The 24,465-nt window shown below is 37.2% G+C and overlaps 3 protein-coding genes across 4 annotated transcripts in view; all 3 read right to left on the bottom strand.

Moving 5' to 3' along the window:
- Positions 1-1,463: 1,463 nt before the first annotated feature.
- LOC142351470 (succinyl-CoA:3-ketoacid coenzyme A transferase 1, mitochondrial-like) lies at positions 1,464-3,317 on the bottom strand. Its single transcript, XM_075403499.1, has one exon. The coding sequence runs from the start codon at positions 3,173-3,175 to the stop codon at positions 1,643-1,645; it is 1,533 nt and encodes a 510-aa protein (XP_075259614.1). The 5' UTR covers positions 3,176-3,317; the 3' UTR covers positions 1,464-1,642.
- Positions 3,318-7,861: 4,544 nt separating this feature from the next.
- LOC142352036 (uncharacterized) lies at positions 7,862-9,670 on the bottom strand. The gene is made up of 3 exons (XM_075404378.1): positions 9,456-9,670; positions 8,713-9,019; positions 7,862-8,225 (listed from the first exon to the last, which is right to left on the bottom strand). Exons 1-3 carry the CDS (start codon positions 9,605-9,607, stop codon positions 8,022-8,024), a joined length of 663 nt encoding a protein of 220 aa, XP_075260493.1. The 5' UTR covers positions 9,608-9,670; the 3' UTR covers positions 7,862-8,021.
- Positions 9,671-12,960: 3,290 nt separating this feature from the next.
- The window catches only part of LOC142351915 (uncharacterized), a 309,019-nt gene continuing 297,514 nt past the window's right edge, over positions 12,961-24,465 (bottom strand). For both annotated transcript variants that reach the window (XM_075404172.1, XM_075404173.1), the window contains exons 12-16: positions 23,725-24,063; positions 18,691-18,858; positions 18,239-18,484; positions 17,763-17,925; positions 12,961-13,341 (exon numbers count right to left, since the gene is read on the bottom strand). In XM_075404172.1, the coding sequence (XP_075260287.1) occupies positions 13,332-13,341; positions 17,763-17,925; positions 18,239-18,484; positions 18,691-18,858; positions 23,725-24,063 (926 nt within the window). In that variant the 3' untranslated portion in view covers positions 12,961-13,331. The remainder of the gene's footprint in view (positions 13,342-17,762; positions 17,926-18,238; positions 18,485-18,690; positions 18,859-23,724; positions 24,064-24,465) is intronic.

The raw sequence follows: 24,465 nt of genomic DNA, 5'->3' as shown, positions 1-24,465 counted from the left end.
TAGAAAAAAGCGTTGATTGAGGAAAGTAAAATTTAATTAATTCTGAGGCTTTTCGTTTGGATTCGTCAAAATATCGAATGCCCAGACAGCAAGGTCACAAAGTTTGCTCGAACCTAGAGTAAAAAATGGTGTCAGGAAGGAAACTAAAATTGTTTGGTTGAAACTTTTGACGATCAATTCCGACTTATTTCAAATTGAAATAGAAGAAGCATTTTGCTCAGACCCCTCCAATTCGAGTTCAGCAATAATATACTCTGAACATAACTGTTACTGACTGCAGAAGTCCTGAAGGGTTGGAACAATATTTAAACAAAGACGTTCGCGCTTCTGCAATCCGGTACAGCTATTTTCGAGCTTCAACCAACTAAGGGCAATTTAATTTAGAGGAAATGTAGCTTAGAAACAATTTATGGGTGCAAAAATACTCCAACACCACAGGGTTTTGATCCGCAGACCTCCTGGACGCCAGTCCAACATCTTAAGCACTACACAACAATTGCGTTGATTTGTTTTCAATCACAATCTATTTTATATCAGCATGAAAATATGGCCCCATGTGATTTATGTTTTGTGATCTATTACCGTTGAGTATAACTTGTCTGTTTTGATCGATAAAATAGTACTGTCCTTAATGGAAAGCGAAAGCGAGATTCCAAATCATTGATCTGTAGATTACAAATTCCTGAGTCAAAACAGATGAAAAACTGATTCTACTCTTTTTATACTGTTTTATCTACCTTTGGTAATTTTTATTTCTATAGGAGCAATTATAACTTTTTGAACTTGCGCTTGACTTGCGACGATTTTGATTAGGTCTTGCTCGTTGTCGTCGATAGAGGTTTGTCTTCAATTATTCCGATGCAAACCACTCCATAAGTTAAAAATCAATAAAAGTGAAAAATTTGCGATATGGCTTCTTTATCAGACCGTTTGAGAGCAATTAAAAATATCAGTACGACGTAATCAAAAGCAAGTTGAAATAAGGCACTTATAACCTTCTCAAAAAACAGAAAACTACAAAATAGACATTTTACACCGTTTTCACAAACAACAGAAAAAAGTTAAAATCCAAAAAATGACATTCAGTTTATCCAACGGAGAGAGCCAGATGCATAGAAAAAGTTAATAAAAATAGTTAAAACGCATAGATGAAGCAGAAGTACAATCATAAAAACTCTATCTTAAGGCTCTCTACCAAAAGAATGTCGCCACCGAAAGAATTATTGCTACCAAAAAAACAGATCAGAGCAAAAACAATGAGAAAAAAAACCAAGCTTAACTTTTCCAAAACGAACTAAAAGCAAATCATTTTTTAAAGTTGAAATTTCAAATTCAAAGCATGATTTCATCACTCAAATACTTCTGCGTTCTTTGTCGAATCTGAAGAATGTCATAAGTGCAGTTTGGTGGCGTAGACAAGGGCTCCAGCTTTACATTTTGAAATTTAGAGCCAACTTAAAACACAATGTCGAAATCATTTATTCTTCTTTGTTGCTCGTCAACTTCTAATGGCATAAACATAGATAAATAATTTAAATTGATATACCTTTTCTAAGGTCTAGAATAAATAACATAACCAGAATACCAAATTAACCAAAGAAAAATGGAATCAAAATGAACAAAAATAATAATAAAAGCTTTGTTACTGCAACATTTCGGCTAAATTGTCACTATCAACTTGGAAATCACATCCCGTACTTTCCTTAATTTCCTCAATTGAGATTGTCGGCCAAATTTCTTTCAAAAGCAGTCCCTGTTCCTTGTCAACTTTGAAAACACACTTCTCCGTAACGATAGTGTCCACGACATTTTTACCTGTCAATGGCAGTGTACATTCATCCAGGATTTTATGGACGCCTTTACTCGTGTGCTCCATTGTGATCACAACTCTACCTTGGGTAGCTGACACCAAATCCATGGCCCCGCCCATCCCCTTCACCATTTTCCCAGGAATCATCCAGTTAGCCAGGTCTCCATATTGTGAAACTTGCAATGCTCCAAGCATAGTTAGTTGGATATGGTTACCTCTGACCATTGCAAAAGATTCATCACTTGAGAAATACGAACCTCCGGGAAGAATTGTGATTGTCTCCTTCGCAGCATTGATCAAGTCTGCGTCTTCCATTCCAGGCACCGGAAATGGTCCAGATCCTAACAGTCCATTTTCACTATGCAATGTAACGTTCATTCCTTTCGGGATAAAATTACTGGCCAAGGCTGGGATTCCGATTCCTAAATTTGCATACATACCATCTTGGAACTCTCGAGCCGCTCGTTTAATAATTCGCATTCTGAGTTCGTCTCGATCTGATGACGCCACTTTAGTTTCGTTTTCGGGGTCAGAGACTGTTTTTCTTTCAATTCGTTTTTCGAACCTCTCCCCTTTCAGAACTTTGTCAACGTAAACAGCGGGCAAATGGACGGAATCGGGCGGTAAAGCTCCAATGTCAACTATCTCTTCAACTTCCACAATTGTATGTCTAGCAGCCTTCGCCATTGGCAAATTGAAGTTTCTGGTCGACTTACGGAAAATGACATTTCCAGCGTAATCTGCTTTGTATCCTTTGATGAATGCAAAATCAGCACTAAGAGCTTTCTCCATAACATAGTTTTTACCGTCAAAAGTTTTCGATTCTTTAGGTACGCTCGCGATTTCAACTTCTCCGCCTCCTAATTTATATTTGATCGGAGCTCCGCCTTCTTGTATCAAGGTGCCATAACCAGTTGGTGTGTAAAAAGCAGGAATACCAGCTCCCGCGGATCTGATCCGTTCAGCAAGGGTTCCCTGTGGGTTCAACTCAAGCTCCAATTCTCCAGCTAAAAATGCCCGCTCTAATTCTTTATTCTCGCCAACATACGACGCAATCATACGTTTAATTTGTTTGTTCATGAGAAGAATTCCCAGTCCGAAATCAGTAACTCCGCAGTTATTGCTGATGGCCGTCAAGTTTCGCGGCCCCTTCTTCCGAAGGGCATTGATAAGGTTCTCAGGGATCCCACACAGTCCGAATCCTCCGAACATGCAACTACTGCCATCTTTGACGTCCCTCACTGCGTCGAACGCTGACTCGCAGTACTTCGAAGACCTTGACTGCGTTTGTGATAGCAGTCTTCTTTGAGAAAGGCAAATACGGCAAAAATGGCGGTTGAATAAATTCAAATTTTGTGACAGCATTTTGAAATATAACCTCCGTCAACTTCGGCACAGCATATTGCGCTCTGAAGAATAATTGCTCATCCAAACAAACTGAAGCAAGAATTACGCTTAATAATTACTGCTCTAAGATCAATGATCTCAGATTCATCATTGCATTTACTTATCTTTAAACGTGTCGACTGTGTTCAAACTGGATGTAATCTGTTTGCAATTTAAACTTGAAATAGGTTAAAAACCGTGGTGGCTACATAACAAACTAAAGAATGCGATTCATGAACGATAACTTAATGTGACTCAATATTGGGTGCTAGCTGTTGCCCTCTTTTTACATCCCTATTCTAAAGATCATGAACTGTAGTCATATCATATTTCTCATCAGATATAAACAAAACAACTGGCTAAAGTCGGACGAAATGCTCTCAAATGACGGCCGTTCCATGGGTGGGGGTGTGAAGTCGATTAAAAATACTTAAACGACCAACAGGACCCAAATGGGCGCAACGAACTGCGGTTGAGAGCAATCAACAAACAGGTTAACGATAGCCAGAAAATAGCTGCGATAACTTCGTAGACTTTAGTTTCAAAAAAATTAAACAAAGCCAGCAGATTGTCGAAAAAAGCCGACGTCGACCCCTTGAGGCCATCAGGATTAAAACCGAAATAAAAAAGGATCCGAATTAACCGGATTTTTTCTAATTGTCAAAGTTTTCTAATTTGGTGAGCAGTTTCAAATTTATTCACACAACTATACTTTTATCCGGCTTCTCAGCAGGGCTATTAAGCTTAATATTATTGCCAGCTACGAATTACTCTAATGAATTCAGATAACCTAGGATAATTTTACTACATAACTGTGCTTTATCGGTTTATCCAGTTTCTTTCCCCTTGACCGCATTCACTATATTTCACAACTTCAATTGAATAAATTCTAAATTCAGGACAACAAACTTACTATTAAAACCAGTGAACAGTACAATCCATGAACATTGATAACTCATTCTACTAGGTCTTATTGATTTAAGATAGGTCTTATTGTCAGCGCTTTGTCGGTTTATCGCATTTCATTTGATATTGCTTTTTTGACTTGACAAACTTCACTACATTGCTTAATTCACTCAGTGGAAAACTTGGATCTATTCTGTTTCTCATCCCCCCCCCCCCCCCCCCCAGCTTAGTGACCATAAATTTTTTATGACCCCCAAACGCACGTGCTATTTTCTTACATAGTAACGTGCAATATAACAACATATAATTTGTAACTGGGGGTATAAAAAACACTGGGGGGCCGAAATAGAATAGATCCGAAACCTCAACAGTCAACCCTCAGAGTCATGACTTGATTAAAAACGCGGTTGAAGGTAAAAACGAATTGAAAAAAGGAGAGCGTCTAAAAACTAGCCATTGAGAGGATAACGATGGCTATTAAAAACAAAAAGACTTAAGAAACAAAGAGAAAGATTTTAACTGAAGCGTTCAGTCAAAGCTGCCTACAAATAACTTTCAATTAGAATCAGATATCGCTAATTGACCTCAACTCTTTTTAAAGCAAACATAAGGTGGAGTGAGGAAAAAATAATTTTCAGAGGCAAGTTATGTATGGAAAAAATTGTTACCTCGCATGAAGACTCACACCATAAAGGGTGAAAAATGCCAGGCACGCAGTTCAGCGAAAAACTGTAAAAATAACCACAAGTTGTTTTGAAGTAAGCATCACCTCACACAGCAAAAATCTTGACGACAAAATAAAATCGAAGGACAATCAATTAAGAATATTAGAATTCAGAAATATAATCGAAGGACAAGTCTTAGAACAATTCGTAGAATTGAATCCAATAATAAACTGAATACCAATAGCTTTAGAGTAACGCCAGCCTTTGCTAGTCAAAGCAGCATAAAAAATACACGCAAAAAATATATCATAGAAATCAAACTTTTTCCCCAAATGGCGTCAAAGGCAACAAGTAACTTGTCCTCTAAAATCCTCTAACACGTCATTACTCGCAACAAATGGTTCGAAACAAATGGTGTCCATGTCAAAAGATCTTTAGTTAAAGGCCTAATACAGGTAGCACGATTATTTATAATTCAACACGAGCACTTGTTATTTTCGAGGCTAAAAAAAGAAGTAAAGAGGTACCAAAACACACACAACCTACTAAGGTCGAGCGAATTTCTTGAACAACTGGAGAGTGAAGGGGGGCGAGGGGGTCAAACTCTAACAATAACCCTTCACACCATTAATATATGTCTCATAAACAACTTCAATGAAACGCATGCAGAGAATAAGAAGCCGAAAGACTCTAAGAAACTCAATACCCTCCAGGCGCTACAAATCTTTACCATTTGTGAGGAAGAAAAGTCAAACGTGTCGGGCAAAAAAAATGTCCGAGCGAAAAATTGCACAAAAAGACCACAGGACTATATGATCGCTACAAACCTCGTTTGAGAGCAATTAAAAAGCTCCTACGTTTAAAATCCTTAACGCAATGAAATCGGAAAAAAACCCTATTGCTTTCAATTGAAAAAAAAGTTTTGTTCACTTACGCCTCACATTCGCATAACCAACACGATCAATCATTAAGGAGAAAATAAAGCCAAAAGAAATACAAAAGCTGTCAAAACTCGAATATAGTAATAATTTACGGAGACAAAGTGATGATCATATCAAGTGAAACTTTAAACCACTTTATTAGGCCTAATTAACTAGTCCAGTCATCGAAGCGATTGGGCGAAAAGAAAGACAGCAGTATAACAAATGCGTGCAAAATCAAAAACTCACTAAAAACTTAGTCAAATTTTTCTTAAAAAATCTAACAACTGCAAATATAAAACATAGCTGGCAGATTGCCAGAAATTGGCCGCAATAGCTTAGTAGACCTGCAGTTTAAAAACAACAGTAAAAAGGCAGACCGCAAAAAACTACTCTTTTCATTAAAGATTGAGATGTCATATTTTGATTAATAATCTGTATAAGTTATTGTTACCTCTATAAGCTGCTCTCAAAAAACCTTCATTTAGAGTGACACACAATCACTTGACCTTATCTCTTTGAATTAAAGTAAAGAAAGGTCAATTTCAAAGTGGGGAAGGCATTTCTGAGAGTGAGGTAAGTCACGTGTGACAAAAAACTTCATCTCGTAAATGAACAAAAAAAACTCGCTCCACTAGGAGTAAAAAATGTAGTATCAAAGACCTTGACGACGAAAAAAAAACAAAAGAAGGCTAATAATAGCCCAGTTATCGCTGTGCGGCTATTAAAGAGATTGGTCCCTCATTATAAGCCAAGGGACCTGCTACTAGTGAGATCACATGATTAATATAGTAATAACACCAGGAAAACAAAAATTCAATTTAATTCAATGAAAACACTATTCAGATGATAAACAACACAAACTATAAGCTGAAAACATTGAATTTTTCTATTTTATGCATCATTACAAAACCGATGGGACCAACGAGCAGTTAGACGCGTTAAGCCAACAAAAGAAGAACATACAGGCAGAACTTACAAATTGACAAACAATTTACGCTATACATAGTGGTCAGGTCGAGCAAAACCAAAAACTATCAACTGCAGGCAAGGAGTATTTAATGCCGAATTAAAAAACCAAACTGAACTTCCATTAATGCGACTAAGATAAAAAAAAACATGAAAGAGCTGGATGAATACGGGTAAAACTTACAAAAGTCAGTTAATGTCAAATACCCTTAGCTGCTAATTGATGTTTGAAATCAGTTTCGAAATCAATCACCCATCAAATCTTCTCGTCTTCAAATGTCTCAGCAGACGCAAAAGTATATTTAGTAAACTTTATATTTTTCTGTTTGCGAGAACTCTGATTAATGATTGCAACATTTTTGTCAAAAAAAACCTGGTGATCATTTTTGCTAGATTTCTCACTACCTTAAAGTTTACGCTCTGTCCTCTAGTTGAAAAAAATGAGTGAACATTGGGAATGAGAGTCCTCCACGCACTACCTGAGCTCGCACATTACCGAGCCCATTTTTTGCTACTAAATTCTTGAGAGAGAGAGAGAGAGAGCAATTAAAAAAATATTGCGTTTATGGAGGCTACTTTTGGATCAAACTCGAAGAACCACCCTTCACACCATGAATTTATGTCCCTTCAGTCATTGTTGAATAGCATACGTAGAGACTAGGAAGACTCTAAGCTCAATCAGAACTGCTCAGCAACCTTTTACCCTCTTGGCGTTATGCCGGCAGTACAAAAACAACAATAGGAATATTGGAGTGGGGGGGGGGGGGGGGGTGAGCAAACATTAAGTTTAACACCCGCCCTTTACACCATAAAATTTTCTCAAAACGGTGTCCGTGAATTGCACTTTTAGAGAATTGTAAGGCTCAAAGAGAGCTCCTCAGCCACCTAATACACTCTGGGCTTTACTTGTTTATCCTGATTTTGAGGACGAAAAGTTAAAAGGGTCAGATGAAAAATCGGTCAAGCGAAAAATTGCATTAAAAAGACCATACGGCTAATATAATTGCTACAGACTTGGCTTGGGAGCAATTAAAAAGAACAGCAGGACTAATATAATTGTCGCTATTAACTTTGTTTAAGGGCATTAGAAACTAATATTAATGCAAAAACGCCGGCTAACGTGTTCACCACACTTGATTATGATAAAACATCGTAAATGAAACAGATCCCAACTTTTTCCTTAATAGCTCTGAAAAAGAGAAACGAAGGGATGTGAGAATTCAATTAGATTCGTATCAGACATACTGATTTGAGTACATCATAGACAAACAAACCAAACTCATCACAAAACGACAACAGAGGTGTGTGTATGTCTCTAGTCGCGTTTCTTCAGGTGGCCAATTGAAAATAAAGAGGAATCCATGCTTAGTAGATCCTCTGTCGTTTTCCCATGGAACTCTTGATGTAGAGACACTTGACATTCTGCCAGTTCTTCTTTAGAAGGGAAACGAGGAAGTTGACAGCGAGAGTGATGTTCTCGTACAACTGTTTCTGTTCCATCGAAACATTGCCGATGGCCACACCCAATACCAGAACTTTCTTCATCTGGAACTTGATGGTGCTCTTCACCTAAAAAACAGTCCATAATGATAACTCCGCAATTTAAGACTAAACTAAAAGCAAACGCTTTAGTTTAACACGCGATTACATCCTGACACTGATTCGTTTTAATTTTCTTCCAAGTTTGGTATACGATAAAGGAATAGATTTTCCCATGTTCTTCCCGACAGAAGCAGCCAGCCCTGACATCCACAGGCAACTTAATTCATTCTATACAATTCTATTCGTTCAAACTAATTTATGCTCTTCTACAAAACTGTAAATCTGCTATTCTGCGATAGATTATTATTTCGGCATTACATGTGTAGATATACCCCAGGAATTCAATGTGCATTTGTTGGTTATGTTAGCAAGATGAAACAAGAGAAGCTAATCATAAATTGAAGAGATATTTTGTTGAGAATTCATTTTAATTCAGTTTTCTGAGTACGATTTTGAGAAATAATGTAACCCTTCGTATTTTCGACACGTTGATTCAAGTCAGAGATTTACTGACCTCATTGATCCTATTGACTAGCTGGTCATTATGAGTGACCTGGGTGGGGAATTTTCCCGCTTTGTTCAACCCAGGACCCAGCAATCGAGGGATCTGTCGGATGACTGAATCGGTGGCTACGAATGCCTGGTACCTCTTGGCCAGTTTCTTCACCAACTTCTTGTCCTTGTTCAGTTTCTTCATGGCCTCAACGTCCATAGAGTCAAACCCATTGGCTTTGGCCTCGTCACAGTGGGCGTCATCACCCAACACGCAGATCTTGGACGAGGGTCGAGGGATATGAGGCAACTTCACGGTACCAGAGAAACTAAAGCAAACGAAGCTCTCTACTAGCTGATGTCACTTTCAAACTTTGAAACTCTCCTTTTACGTAGATTAAAATCATGCTCAATGCGATTTTCTACCATACTCCTTAAAAATTTGAACTAATTATTGACAAAAAATTGCTCCATTATAAGATTGCAAGTATAACTTTTTCTGGACTTCAGTCCAGTAATGCTCAAAGATAAAACTCATTTTGATTAAATAAGGTCATACCAGGCCATTTCTGGCACGATTTGAAAAAAAATGCTATAAATTGTTTCGTAGAGCGTCATGATTGGAAGCTCTTGATAATAGTTGATAAAAATCAGCATACATTATAACAGCGGATTCATTTGTTATTTCATCCTCAAAGGGGGTCACACATATGTGATCGAAAATGACTTAAGCTGAAAAAAGAAGGTCAAGCAACTGTGTCTTACCGCTTGTCCTTGGCGGGATCGTAGTTCTTAAGAACAATCTGAAGCTCCACAGTTTCCAAGAACCGTCGCTTGGGGCTTTCGGATCCCTGCAGCACCAGGTCAATGGACTTCAGCAGATTGTCCTTGCTCAATTTGCTCTTATTGGTCGACATTATTATCAATACAGCGACAGGCAGGTACAATACTATCTGCAACTACAATATTTACTATTATCAGCTGTTGCTGCGATTTCTACAATTACATTCTTGTTCAAACCCAAACTCGATAGTTCACATGAACAAAAACCCTCAAGCGATAACACTCCGAAGTAGCTTATTTCTTAAGTCTTTTTACTCTTCAAAACTCAGCATACCGCGTGATAAATTCCAATATATTCGATAGTTTTAAATCTTAAAACCTTAATGCGATCTTCACAAATTAAGAAACATTCTGACGCTTAAAAAATATTGATCTCAAAATATTGAAGTCAAAAAGCTGTTGTCAAAAAAGGGCTGATTGGAATTAAAGTCAGAAATATTTCGTGTAATTTAAGCTATGACAAAAAGTATAGGACACTGAGGAAACATTTAATTGCTTAAACGAATCATAAATCAGTTCAATAACTATTCGAGACACTCGATTAATTAAGATATCTCATGCACCGCCCTCGCAAAAATTGCGGAAATGTTAATATTATAATGTCAATACTATAAAAAAAACCTATAAGCCAAAGATGAACAGGACCGATAATATCTTTGAAAATCAACAATCTCAAGCACTTCATGACGGGTAGTTAAAGTTAGAGATGGCAATATTACAAAAAACGGTAACGCATGCTGTTTTCATCACCTTCTAATTAAAAAACATAGCCGGCAGATTGCCGGAATAGCTGCGAAAGAATAGACCTGCGTGCCATATAATAGAGATAGAAACAGATACAGATCTAAATTGGAAAAAAAAATCGACGCCGCTCAAAAAACTAGGTAAAAAACATTCAGCGATAAATTAATAAAGCTTGTTAAAATTCATTCCGCAGAAGCCTCTTATTAGGGACCTTTACTACACAAATGAGTTCCTTTGACCTTAAGCCAATTGAAACTAAACTTAAGTTTTAAAGTGCAAAAGTCATTTTATTGAGTGAGGTAAGTCACGTATGATCAAAATCTAATCACGCAAATAACCTAAAAACTTTTGCTAAAGCGAGTGAGAAATGACGTCACGCGCGCAAATGCCGTTAGTGAGAGGAAGAAGTCATTCAGAAAATTTGACTTTTTCAGCTTTGCTGTGTGAACAAATGTAAAACGAAAAAAGAGCGTCAGACGACGAAACAAAAAAAACCAAGAGCACCGCAATATAGCTTCGCTCAGCTTACAGCTTCGCAGCTATAATCAAAAATTTGACATCATTTGGACTGAGAAATATTTTTACAAATCTAGCGAGAAGGCTCGTGCGTTCGTACTTGAATGTGCCTTGAACTTGGTGTTCCACCCCGCTCATCCAAATTTTTGGCTTAAATATCTACCAAATCAAGCAGATATGAAAAAGGGTAAATCATAAAAAAGGTAGATCATGCATTATAATTTAACAATTGATGCATTCTAAAAATAGAACAGACATATATACCAATTAGGTTACTATTAGTTTGGTTATTGTTTCTTTCAATAGGATGAAAAACCCTAGTTACACACTTCATATTTAGTTGCATAAGAAATCAACACTTATACAAATTCTCAAGCATAAAAACAATTTCGGCAACTAGAAACTTCATTTTGTAAATAAAAACGTAAGATTCTGAATTGAACTTCGACCCTCGAACGAAACCTAACACAATCCTTCAAAAAACCAAGACTATGATTATCCAGATTGGCTAACCACTATTTAGTTTTAGATTTGCCTTCTCAAATAAGATTGATATGCACCCGTGAAACTTACCAACCGATCGGCAAAAACCAAAACATCATGTCACAACAAAAACAAATTCAGCAGCAGAGTGTTCGGAATTTACTGAAAGGGTCGCCCTTTTAATTCTTAACACGTGCTCTGATGGTTGGAATTAAAATCGAGAAAAAACTAACTTGAAAAATATACAACAGATCCTGCTGAAATGAAATCGAAGGAGCCAAAAAGCAATTTTCAATATCCTTATGGCAACCTCGGCCTTTGATGGTGAGGAAAATCTATGAGGGAAAAACAAAACGCCAAAAGAAACAGAAAATCCAGACAAAGAAAAATCTCCGAAAAACAATGTTAAATATACACCAACAACTTGCTTGTATTATGTTGAATAATACTATATTACAAAAATCTGCTAATAATTATAATAAAAGGAACCCAAAAAATGAACACTGACAAAAACCTCAAAAGTCAAACCTCAATTACTTAATTAAAAAAACCAATACCAAAGTCAAAAAATTTTGAAATGTCAAAAAAAAGAACAGCATCATTTGATTTCACCAGAAAGCAGCTTGGATGAAGATGTCAGTAATGAGAGATTAATATACAAGCAAAAAATGAAAGCAAAATTAAAGATTCAGCTAATAATTTCGCGGACAACCCATTTAGAAGTCATAGAAGCATTAACTATTGACCCTAAACAACATAACATTCGCTGATAGGTCCTAGAAAAAACAACCGTAACCTTCATTTATGAAAACTAATGATAAAACACAAATGACAACAAATGGAGGCAAAATTGAAAAACTCAACTTTCCAATTGTCCTCTTAATAATGAAACTTAAAGAATCAGACATCAAAAAGAACAAAGCAGCAAGCACTCAAAAATTACAGAAAAAAATTGCGATACAATGTGAAATAAAAGAAATAAGCTGTTCAAATAAAACATTAAATAGGTTTAGTCATACCTTTCACACCGTCAATGAAGCCATCTTTATTTAAAACTAAGTGACAAGACGACAACAGCTACCACAAAACCATTAAAACTAATAAACAGTCAAGAACACTTTATGAAAACCAGATGAGACGACAGAGCCGTGAAAATTCAAAGAAACGCATCTGTGCACCTTTAAAAGTAATTGCAGAAATTATAAAGAAGAACCGCAAAAACAGCAGCCAAATTGTCTCCCGTTGAAAGAAAATATCTCTAAAATCCGGAAAATTGTTCAAACAAAACGTCCACTTTCAAAGCAGTCTGAACAAATTTTAAGCTTTGCCTCCTTTACTATTCTTGCGTAACCAAAATCACAGCTTAAATTGCCTTCTCGTTGACATAAAAAATTATAAAAAGGTGAAAAATGGCTTTACAATATCCAAATCCTTTCGATAGTAAAATTGACAATAATACTAACAACCTCGCTATTGGGTCGCGCGGTTTTGTTGCTAGCACTGACATAATTGGGCAAAAAACATCAAAAACGAATCAAAAATTGTGCTAAGAGTGAACAAAATTACCGTTAAATGCCGAAAGTTCACAAGAATTTTAAACCTGGAGGACTCCTCTGAACGGTTAAAAAACTCATTCTGTTTGTTCGCCTCTAAAACTTCAGAAACTGCTTCTTCAGAAAAAAAGTATGTAACAAAAGGTTATTAATCGCATAATTACAAGAAAGAACATCAATTCAAGAACAGATAATAAAGTTGTCACAGGAGCTTAAAATATGGTTTGAAATAATTATTCATAAATTACGCAGATTTGGCCATCGGATGGAATTACATGCTAAATCATTCCGCGTTCGTTTTGTGACATCAAAATTTTTGTACTATCAACTTCACATATAATTGCAACTTCAATTATCATAAATACGTTTAATCATACTCGTATTAATTTATATTGCATTAAAAGCTCCGTAACAAAAAGAAAATAAAAGGCGCCCGTTTCTAAATTATCGCCAAAAAGGTAATTGTCAATCCATATCAGCAGTGTTCATCTATGCATCTCCATCAACGAGATCTGAAACAAAAATTTTTAAATGTTACAAAAAAAGTCTTCCATTACCCCACAAAGATTAAATTGGACACACTTTACTTTTAAAAAATTCCGTCATTCATTTCAGGTTACAACAGAGGTTTACGAGAAGTTCTAGGTTTTCTTCACAGTATTACAGTTTAAGCCATTTATATGGCACACAAATTGCTCTCAAACAACAGGCAAGCGTTTGACTTCGTCAGCATCTAGCTGGGGTTTCTGGAGGATAGTTCACGATAACTAAAGAGAGGGATAAAATGAGTAGAAAAAGGGGTACATTAAGAGGGGGTTTGACAAAGACAGTGCTGCAAATTAAAAACGCTAGCATATTACAATTTAGGTGCAAAACGTTCTTTGAAAATGCGCTTTCCTGGCCACTTATGACAAAAATAATGAAGGAAGGAACCTGACAATGGCACAGGTTTATCACAGTCTAATTGCAGCAGATCATTGGTTAGAGAAAGCATGTAGTACCACCCCGCATATTGATGAAAAAGCAGCCACTGATTCCCATAACCCCGACTGGGATTCAAGAACATACCCGGCAGATTGCCGGAAAATAGCCGCCGTTGATTCCAATAAGCATGATTGGGATTGAAAGAATAGAAGGTATTGAAAAAAAAAAGATTTTTGTACAAAAACATTTTTTAAGTCCGATTTATTTCGATGGATTATATTTATTTCGTATTTGAGCATACTTCTATTTCTTAGAGAGAGGCTACAGGGTTACTATCAATACCAATAAGCATTAGAGATGGTAACTAAGACTTATAGGAACGATGTTCAAATAGCGGGCATCTAAAATTGGGCTTTATGGGTTTATCCCGTTTCTACTTCTGACTTCAATTTTTTATACTGACTCTGTTCATTTTGAATTGCTCTGCTGAGCAACTGATGTTCAAAATCACTCTTAGCAGAATGAGAGAAGAGAGAAACTAGCCTAGAGAAGTCAAAAAGATTTCACGCAAAATGTTGAAAAAGCGGCAAAATGAGGTAAAGCGAAACATTTTTTTATTCGACGAAGTAAAAAAAAAAAAAATAGGAGCGCTATAATAGCCGGCTGAGAAGATGAGGGCGGCTATTAAAAAGGAAATGAAAAATCAATTTTTTACAAAAAAAACAAGGTTTTTCCCATTACAGACCCCCCGCATAACGATCATAGAATGAATATCCTCTTCACATTACGGTAATTATGCCATAATGGCGGCAATTATGCCACAATGTCCTAACCTAAATGTTTGGAGGCTATAATGGGGAAACATTCTTGAACTGCATATAATTTCGGTAGTTGGATATACTCTTAATGGGAGTATAGAAGGGCTAGTATCGATATCAAGAATCATAAGAGACCGCAAATAAGACTTTTAAGAACAACTTATAAGAATCAAGTAACGGTCATCTAAAATTGGGCTATATGCGTTTATCACGCTTTCTGTTTTTGATTTCGTATTTCAACACTGAATCTATAGATTCAAGATTATTTTGCCGAGGAACTGCTGATTAAGAGCACTTTGATAAGAATAAAAGAACAGTGAAACTAGCCTAAAGAAGTCAAAAGATTTCACGATAACTGTTGAACAAGCTGTGAATAAAGGTGAGGAGAAACAAATTTTTGTTCGACGATGTAAAAAAAGCATAGCATAACAAGTCCTGAATGACAATACAAAAACTTAACCTAACTAACTCGAGCCTAAAAATTAATATTTGGTATCTGTCCAGCAACATCAATCATATGCTCAAAAATAAACAGAACAGCCTTAAAAGCAATTATCTTCCTGCATTCAATCTGCAAATTTGACTTTGAGTGTGAACTTCCGCCACTTGAGATCCGTGGATTAAAATCGTAAATGAGAGAGCAATTTATATTACTCAAAACGAACAGCTCAAGGGCGTAAAAGTAACCCGAAAAGTCAAAATGGTTCAGCAAAAAATTTGCATGAAAACACCGACACGTTTATAATAATTGGGCGAACATCGTTTGAGATCAATTAATTACCATCACGGGATGAACCTCTCTACAGCTCTACATATACTTAGCGATCGTACGACTCTGATCATTATCTAATTATCCTTGCGATTTACAAATTTATCACGTTTCTCTGCATGAGAAAACACAAAGGACAGTGGGTCTGCAAACAGTGATCAACAAGGAATGTAGATCAAATAAAAAGACCTAAAGGATTAAAATAATCACCGCCACTTGAGGACTATTAAACAGATAGTCTGCATCTTATTGTAGGGTTTATTGAGAAAGTTGGGTCTATGCAGACGAAACTACTTCGAAGTAAGCCCAGTTCTTGATTCCAACCAACTATTCTTTAGCCAATGCTTCTGTAAAACACAAGAAGTTTTCAGAACAGATTTTAATTTGCCTTAAATAAGTTGTCAATTGAGCGTAGTTGCAATTGCTTCTCCAACGCTACTGACACTTAATATTGGTTTAAAAAAATTTCAACTGGTTTAAATGGATTTTTCTAACAAATAATTAGCACTTAATTTATATGAATTTGTTGCAGTAGACAATCTGACTTTGTTGCAGTAGACAATCTGACATGTCAAAAAAGTTTGAAATTAAGGGAACTCAAGCGCAAAAACATGGGGAACCGAAATTTCAAGATTGGTAACACAGGACCTCCCAAACGCAAAAACCGACTTTCCCGGGGGAAGGTTTCTATCTTCATAACTTAAACAATCTCTGAAAGTGAAAAACATAACGGACTAACGTCGGGTGATTTGATCTCAAACGACCGGCGAGAGGTTAGCGTTGGTAGCCAGGTTGCGCTTAAGGACTCTAGAATTAGTGTGCATTAAGGAGGTGAAGCGGGACTGGCGGAGGGAGCGGGTTGAGTGAGGTCTCAAGAGGCGAGCAAGCGGCTTTAGGGGCTAACGAGGGGGGAGGGGGAGTGGTAGGACAGTAGGGGCGTAGATGGGTCTAAACCAGCCAAAAACTGATCTTTGCTCCATAATTTTATGCGCTCTCAGCAGCATCGGTGAATTGCTCAATTAAAAACTAGTAGAATTCTAAGAGGTGCTCAGCAATTTATGCTTCAGTGCTTCGGGCTTTAACTTTTATCACATTTTTGAGGACGAAAAGTTAAAAGGTCAGACAAAAAATCAGTCAACAAAAAAATCGCATTAAAAAGACAAAGGACCAATATGATTGCTTCAAACTTCGTTTGAGAGCAATTAAAGAAATAGCCAGCTGCTCTCGAGCTCAAAATAAGTTATCAGCTGTTCTCTAAAATCAAACACAACCGACCAACTTCGGACGAGGCGCACTCAAACTAACAGCAAGGGATTCGCTATTTTATAGCTAGCTTAAGGCTAGGGTGAGGCCTTCATTGGGTTGAGAAGAGGTTGGGATAGTTAGAGCCTATCAAAATCGCTTGTAGAGTAAGAACTCAAAACATTCTGCAAGATATATAAACCGTTTTGTTTTTAAAATTCGGGACCTTTCCAAAAAATGTAAAAGACAACTAAGAACAGCTGCCGCAACTGACAAAATTTTCACAATAGCACTCTATGCCATTATTTTTGCCTCGCTGCTCTATGAACTACTACAGACCAATTCAATGCCCTCCTGTTTACCAGCATATCCCGTTTTCGAGGACAAAAAGGCAAATCGGTCAGACAAAAAATCGATCACAAAAAAATTTTCCTACAAATACCAAAGAGACCCAAGAAAAAAATGCTACAATCTTCGTTTGGGAGCAACAACTCACGTTGATCATTCTAACCATTTAAATGTATGTAGGAATTTAAACACTTCAAAAGGGAAGATCAGAGTTTTTTTTTCAAAATAGGATATAAAACCTCTGAACATACCCGGCAGATTGCCGGAAAATAGCCGCCGTTGATTCCAATAAGCATGACTGGGATTGAAATAACAGAAGATATTGAAAAAAAAGATTTTCGTACAAAAACATTTTTTTAAGTCCGATTTATTTTGATGGCATTTCGTAGTTGAACATACTTCTGTTTCTTAGAGAGAGGCTACAGAAGCTACTATCAATAACAATCAGCATTAGAGAGAGGTAACTAATACTTATAGGAACGACGTTCAAATAGCGGGCATCTAAAATTGGGCTTTATGGGTTTATCCCGTTTCTATTTCTGACTTCAATTTTTTATACTGACTGTTCATTTTGAATTGCTTTGCTGAGCAACTGATGTTCAAAATCACTTTTAGCAGAATGAGAGAAGAGAGAAACTAGCCTAGAGAAGTCAAAAAGATTTCACGCAAAATGTTGAAAAGGCGGCAAAATGAGGTAAAGCGAAACATTTTTTTATTCGACGAAGTAAAAAAAATAGGAGCGCTATAATAGCCGGCTGAGAAGATGAGGGCGGCTATTAAAAATCAGTTAGACAAAACCACACTTAAGCATACACGTTCAATTTCCACCAACCGTTTGTCTCCGCCTCTGTCATCACCCGATCTTCCTCCGTGGTCTCTGTCACTGTCTCTGCGATACCCTCCGTCTCGAGAAAATCCACCTCCACCTCCTCTTGGAGGTCCTCCTCTTCCACCTCCACCTCTGCCGAATCCACCACCTCCGCGACCACCGAAGTCTGAAATAACACCGTAGCATAATTACACTTTGTCGCAAAACGAATAATTTAGGAGGACAAAAAAATCTCAGTGAAAAAAAACTGCATATGTTTACATTTATTTGACGTAGCATGAACAGCTAAGCTTTACATTCTCGTCTATGTACTTGTTATATAGAGCAATATCTGGGAGGAAACTTTAGCTCAAGAAGTGCCAAACAAATTTTAGTCAGCCGCGTCAAAAATGACCCAAGCAGCTAACTGATGGAACAGCTAGTTGATGAAACAGTAGTACGGGATGCACGATTTCAATTCATAAATGACTTGAACATACCTCCACGTCCACCACCGCCTCTAAATCCACCAAATCCTCCTCGACCACCACCACCACCGTCACCTCCGGATCCCGGAGGTCTGGGTTCTTTGCATCTGTTGCACTCCATTCTCTTAGCAAAATTGAGGTTGTTGCAGTCTGGACGAGGACAGTTCCAGTCACCTGGGTTCTGCATGTGACCAGGTGGACCTCGATCACCACCCCCTCTACCTCGTCCACCTCCCGGACCACCTCCGCCGCCTCGACCTTATAGCACAAATTTGCTCAGTTAATTTTCTTAATATACTATTTCGCCAAACTGAGCCACCATAATTCATCACTTGTTTAAAATCCGAGGATATAAAAGATCCTTTTCTAACCCTTAAACTGATTTCAAGCGAGCTGATGACGATCAAAACAATTTCTCTCAGTACGACAAAAAATTAAATCTATACTCTAGGAAGCAATTTTACCTCTAAATCCTCCTCCTCCACCACCACCGCCTCCACTGCCCACAATTTCGTCTTTAGGTCCGTGGCATTTGAAGCAGTCTGTCCTGCGGGCGAAGTTGTTCACGCTACACCGGTCACACCACCAATCTCCCTCGCTGAAGTTTCCGCCACCACCACCGCCTCCTCCATCTAGAGAAAGTTGCAATATTATTAGTATTTTCCAAGAAAGTTGTCCTATTTGAGTAACTGCATTAAATAGTTTCATCTTAAAGCAGAAACACAGGAAAGATATATTGTCAACTGGTATAATTGGTGTCAGTATCCAAACACCCCCAATGCCACGAAATACCCAATGTGACAAAATAGCTAAAACACACCCAATATTTTAGCCTGTCAGCAAGCAGACTATTTAGTCTAATAACGCAAAAGTGAAATTAAAATGTAAACACCATCTATTTAAGCACCAAACAATTAAAACTCTTTGATATAAGCTGCCACTACATGTTTCTCTGAAGGCCATCAATTTTACAGCATGCAAATTTGACATGGTAAGAAATTATTTTAAAAAGACGCTGACTTGACGGTCTTATTCCAGCTTTTCACGTTAAAACGGAGTTCAACTTCACAATAGCAACTTTATATACATAAAAGAACTGGTGTCATCTTCTGCAAAGATAAAGTTCACTCAAAAACAAATAGAAGAAGTGATAAGGAAAAGTCTGATCTTGCAGAACAATCTCAATTACAACTTTCCATTTACAATACATATTTTTACTCAACTTGCTTATGTTGTTCTTAACGCATAACCAGGATCAATACAGCGTTCACTTTTATTTGATTTTAAGCTAATTAGTAATAGAAGTAAACAAAATCAGAACATGGCCGGCAAATTGCCCTAAATAGCCGCCGTAGATCCGCTTGACGCACATTGGGATTGAAATAGAAAAAGAAAATTAAGAGAAATTGACAAAAATTTTCTAAGAGTCCAAGTGTTTTTATTTGGTGTGTAAATTCTGCATATTCGGTTAGATTTTAACATTACACTTAATTCAGCCTCTAAACTGAAGGCTATTAAGCATAATACTAATTCTAATTAATGACCGGGCTTTATATGTTCATCCAGTTTTTGTTTTGATCAAAACGAAACATAGCTGGCAGATTGCCAGAAAATAGCCGCAATTGATTCGTAGATCGGCAGTCCAAAAAAAAAACAGTAAAAAAGACAGACCAAGAAATTTCGTCTTTTCATTGAAGGCTGATCTGTTATATTTTGATTAAAAATCTGTATAAGTTATTGCTGCCTCTATTAGCTGATCTCGAATAACCTTCATTTAGAGTGACACACACCCATCTGACCTTATCTCTTTGAATTAAAGTAAATAAAAGTCAATTTCAAATTGAGGAAGTCATTTTTGAGAGTGAGGTAAGTCAAGTGTGACCAAAAATTTAATCACGCGCATGAACAAAAAAACTCGCTCCACTAAGAGCGAAAAATGACGTCACACATGCAATTCAGTTGAAATTGCATGAACGAATGAACAAAAAGTGGCTGTGACGTCATATGGTCGTAACAAAAATCATGACGACGAAATAAAAAAAAAACCAAGAGAAGGCCAATAATAGCCTCAGCTATCGCTGTGCGGCTATTAAAAACGTGATCAAAAGTTAAAGCAAATTAAAACCATACCCAGAAGAACTCCGAAAACGACTCGGAGAGTCGTCTTCGTGATAGAATTATCTAGAGAATTACTAAAGTGACTACTAAAAAAAAACAGTCAAAAATGAAGATAGCCCATAAAACCAACTGAACTATAAAATTATATTACTCAAATAAAACAAGCTTAATTTTTTGTACGCAATAGAAAACATCAAAGTACATTAGCAGCAAAATTTAGGCCATGTTAGGCTCTCGAAATTTTATTTGAAGAAAAATTTGAATACTGCAAGACATGGCCAAAATTTGTCACAAAACTTTCGGTAAGTTCTGTAAGTTCATTAATTTCCGTAAGTTCTGTTAATCGAAACGCTATTTGCCAATATAAAAAAATAATTAATTGAAAACAGAAACCAACTGTGTCGCTTTAACTTTAAACATTATTTGTCGCATTAAATTATAATGAACGCGATAAAACTAAAATATGACCAAAAAATTAACCAAATCGAAATTAATCAAGAAGACTAAAGAGGCAGAACAAAATGCAAACGCAAAAAATTGTATGTTACCAAAACTAACCCCTACAAAAATTTGCAGAAAAAGAGTTTTGTTAAAAATTTGTAAAAACAGAAGCTAGCAAAACCTGAGTGCCATATGTTAAATAAAATCAATTGCAAATAAAAAAAACTTGAAAAACTCAAAAAGAAAAAGACAGCATACACTAGTTCAAATCGATAGTTTTCAATTTAATAAAGGCAGCAGGGTAAAAAAAAACTCGGCTACATTAGCTAAATCAAGAGCTTTCCTGGTGTTATTTCATGCACATGTGATTGAGTTCTTATGTTGTTCTCTTCTAGAGTTGAAACTTTTCAACAGTTTAAGGTTTTCGGGTGGAGATGATAAAGTGTTCAGATACTGCCCAAAGTTGCTAGAGCCGCCCATGTTATATCTTTCGTTTTAAGCAAAATGGAGTCGCATTAGTGCATTAGTCGAAGTTCGCTATAGCTGGAAGTCTTCGGCGATTCAGATAGGTTCAGCATTCGTATTGCCCTCGTTCTGTAAGTATTGCCGTGCGTTCTTGAAAAGTAGTCCGATGTTTCAGGTGTCTTTTTGTTGAACGCACCACAATACAGGCTGAGGTTACGTGTCGGTACTTGAAGTCTCTCTTCACAGTTTGAACTACTCTTTCAGGTTTTCTGACGCTCACAATTTTAAACTATACTACGACTGTTTCTGAGAATCTATATTTTCGCAGGATAAGCTTCTACACAGCCTGATTCAGGGTCAATAATCCAAAAGATCATTGGTCTGAACATGTGTCAATAAGCTATGAATGACTCCAATTCAGTCAGTTTCTCCCCTTCTGAAACTGTGGAAAATGCTTCTTTTCCTACAAACTTTTGATAAATGCATTTCCCCAACTCATCCTTATCTTCTGCAGCTATTGAAATTTCATTACGGCAGTAATGGGCTCATTAGGGTGCTGTTTAGGTCCGCTTCTTGAACACAAGTTGATTTTACTGGCCGAATTCCGGGCAGTATTTGCAAAGTCTTTTTGGAGTTGTACATAATTTTTTCTTCGGTAAAACGTGTTTCATTACCTATTGAGTAGGTTTAAAACAGTAGACTGTGTCCATTTCGGATGAGGACATCGTATGTTTTCATTTGATACCGAGTAATAGTCTAACATTCACTTTAAGATCCCTCTATACTACTAGGGATCGTAATTGTATCGCTCTATCCTCAATTGCGGGGGTGGTGGAGTTTCGAAGCAACAGAACCGTGCATTTTTCTCCGATGGAGGATCTTGACACTTCATTCTTCTGTGCATAGTTTTTTTCCAGCGAACTTGGCTAATTCAGCTGTTGCGAGCCTTTTTATTGGAGAACCTGAAGTCTGCTTTCCAGAAAATTTCGAATAGTAGACATTTGGGGCTCGATGTTGTTGTCGGTTCTCTATCGGTCGGTTTTTTATCCACTCAATGACTCAAAAAAGAAGTCATAACCGTCTAACGCGAGTTGCTCTCAAACGACTAGAGCGGTTGGCTGCGGTAATACCCAGCTGGGGCTCAGAGATGCAAGCATTGGAAGGGGTGGGTCAACTGATTGGTGAGGCGGGCTGTAAGTATTGCCGTGCGTTTTTGAAAAGTAGCCCAATGTTTCAGGTGTCTTTTTATTGAACGCACCACAATACAGGCTGAGGTTACGTGTCGGTACTTGAAGTCTCTCTTCACAGTTTGAACTACTCTTTCAGGTTTTCTGACGCTCACAATTTTAAACTATACTACGACTGTTTCTGAGAATCTATATTTTCGCAGGATAAGCTTCTACACAGCCTGATTCAGGGTCAATAATCCAAAAGATCATTGGTCTGAACATGTGTCAATAAGCATTATTATTTTACAGCCATCTTTCTTATGAACGACTCCAATTCAGTCAGTTTCTCCCCTTCTGAAACTGCGGAAAATGCTTCTTTTCCTACAAACTTTTGATAAATGCATTTCCCCAACTAATATAATTGCTAAATTTCGCTTGTGACTTATTAAATATCTGCAACCTCAATCATAAGCTTTGCTCAAATCTCAAAACTACTCATCATTTGACAACCTTTTTGTTTTCAGTACCACTCAAAATAATTCAGTATTCCGGGGTGCAATTTTAAAATGGAATTGAATATGAAAAACTTTGGTTAGTTTTTTCAGTAAAAATCAACGGAAGATTATACAGCGGAAAAATTTATGATTGACATGAGTAAAATTGGCGGCCCGACTTTGGGGACAAATCTCTTTTTGAATCATGACCACATATCTTTCAGCGATATATCTTACAAATCTTAGATGCAGTTCACAAAAATGAGTGTAGAAACAAATGTTAGGAAACAGTTTGTGCAAGATAAATATTCGAAACCAATAAAGAATGATAGGTTGTCGTAAAAAATAGGCTCAACAGTGCATAATTAGATGGGAACTATATAAGAACTAAAACTTTGCTGAGGTAACTAAACCTTCATATTTCACCATTTGAATCGGGTACGTCCTTTGAGTCAGACTACGTGCAAATCATCCTATAATCACTGCAAGATTTTCAAAAACAGCCGGCATTTTTACTTCCAAAACGCGTACTTCAAGCTAGTTTACGTGACACTTCGAAATTCTGGCTTTTATCTCAATCCTGTGCGCGGTTCTTATTAATGCCAGATTTTTCAATTCTAAAGCCTATTCGAGGTACTCCATCACAATATCAAACTAACATCGCCATCGTTGAAAAAGGGATGTTAATATGCTCAACCAACACCGATAGACATTGTTTAATTAACTAACGTACGCCTTCAACTTCTATTCTCACATCAGTTCGAGGTCTTGCGCTAACTCGAACCATGTCCCAGCATACATCAATTCTAACCTGGTCTAGATCGCTTGTAGTCATCGCCGTATCTTCCACCTCCACCCCCACGATCCCCTCGATCACCACCCGATCTGCTATCACCGCCTCTGTCATCTCGACTTCCCCGACTTCCATAATCGCTACTTCCGCTTCCCCTTCCACCTCCACTGCGGTAGTCATCGTAGCTCCGCTTTCCACCCCCGTATCCACCACTACCAGAACTACCTCTGTCGTAAGAGTCACTTCCACCGCCGCCGCCACCACCACTGGCGGCATTTTCTGCATTGTTTCCGGCAGCTAGTCGCTGTCCGTATTCGTCTAGCTCGACAGTTAAAGGCTGACCTTTGAAATCCTTACCTAAACATAAGATATCGTATTAGCGTGTATAGTACAGAAGATTTCGTCACGGGACGGACGCAACTCAATTATTGCAGTGTTGTTTGCCACAACTTATAGCAAAGTCCGATAACGGTAACCTGGTGCACACCGATTACTTTAATGATTTCGAATTTGTTTATTTGTACAATAAAGCACTGAAGATGTATTATTAAATCTGAAAATGGCCTCCGATTCAAAATACACTGCTCAATTAGACTTTATTAATTAGAATTCAATTCCTCGATAAATGAGTGATTAAAAGATGTATAATAATATATTTCGACTTAAATCATTAGTTTTACTAGATCAGGATTGCAGAAAAATATCTTAAAAACCTGCTGATCGCAAAAGCATTTACAACATAAAACCACGGAGACTGTA

This window comes from Convolutriloba macropyga, chromosome 13 (assembly GCF_964194025.1).
Source record: "Convolutriloba macropyga chromosome 13, txConMacr16.3, whole genome shotgun sequence".
Taxonomy (NCBI): domain Eukaryota; kingdom Metazoa; phylum Xenacoelomorpha; order Acoela; family Convolutidae; genus Convolutriloba; species Convolutriloba macropyga.
This window is presented reverse-complemented; position numbering and strand designations above follow the sequence as displayed.

Coding starts and splice junctions, on each gene's coding strand:
- LOC142352036 (XM_075404378.1), bottom strand. CDS start 9,607: ATGTCGACCAATAAGAGCAAATTGAGCAAGGACAATCTGCTGAAGTCC. Junction 9,020..9,455: donor GATCCCGCCAAGGACAAGCG/GTAAGACACAGT, acceptor CGTTTGCTTTAG/TTTCTCTGGTACCGTGAAGT. Junction 8,226..8,712: donor TAGTCAATAGGATCAATGAG/GTCAGTAAATCT, acceptor ACTGTTTTTTAG/GTGAAGAGCACCATCAAGTT.
- LOC142351470 (XM_075403499.1), bottom strand. CDS start 3,175: ATGCTGTCACAAAATTTGAATTTATTCAACCGCCATTTTTGCCGTATT.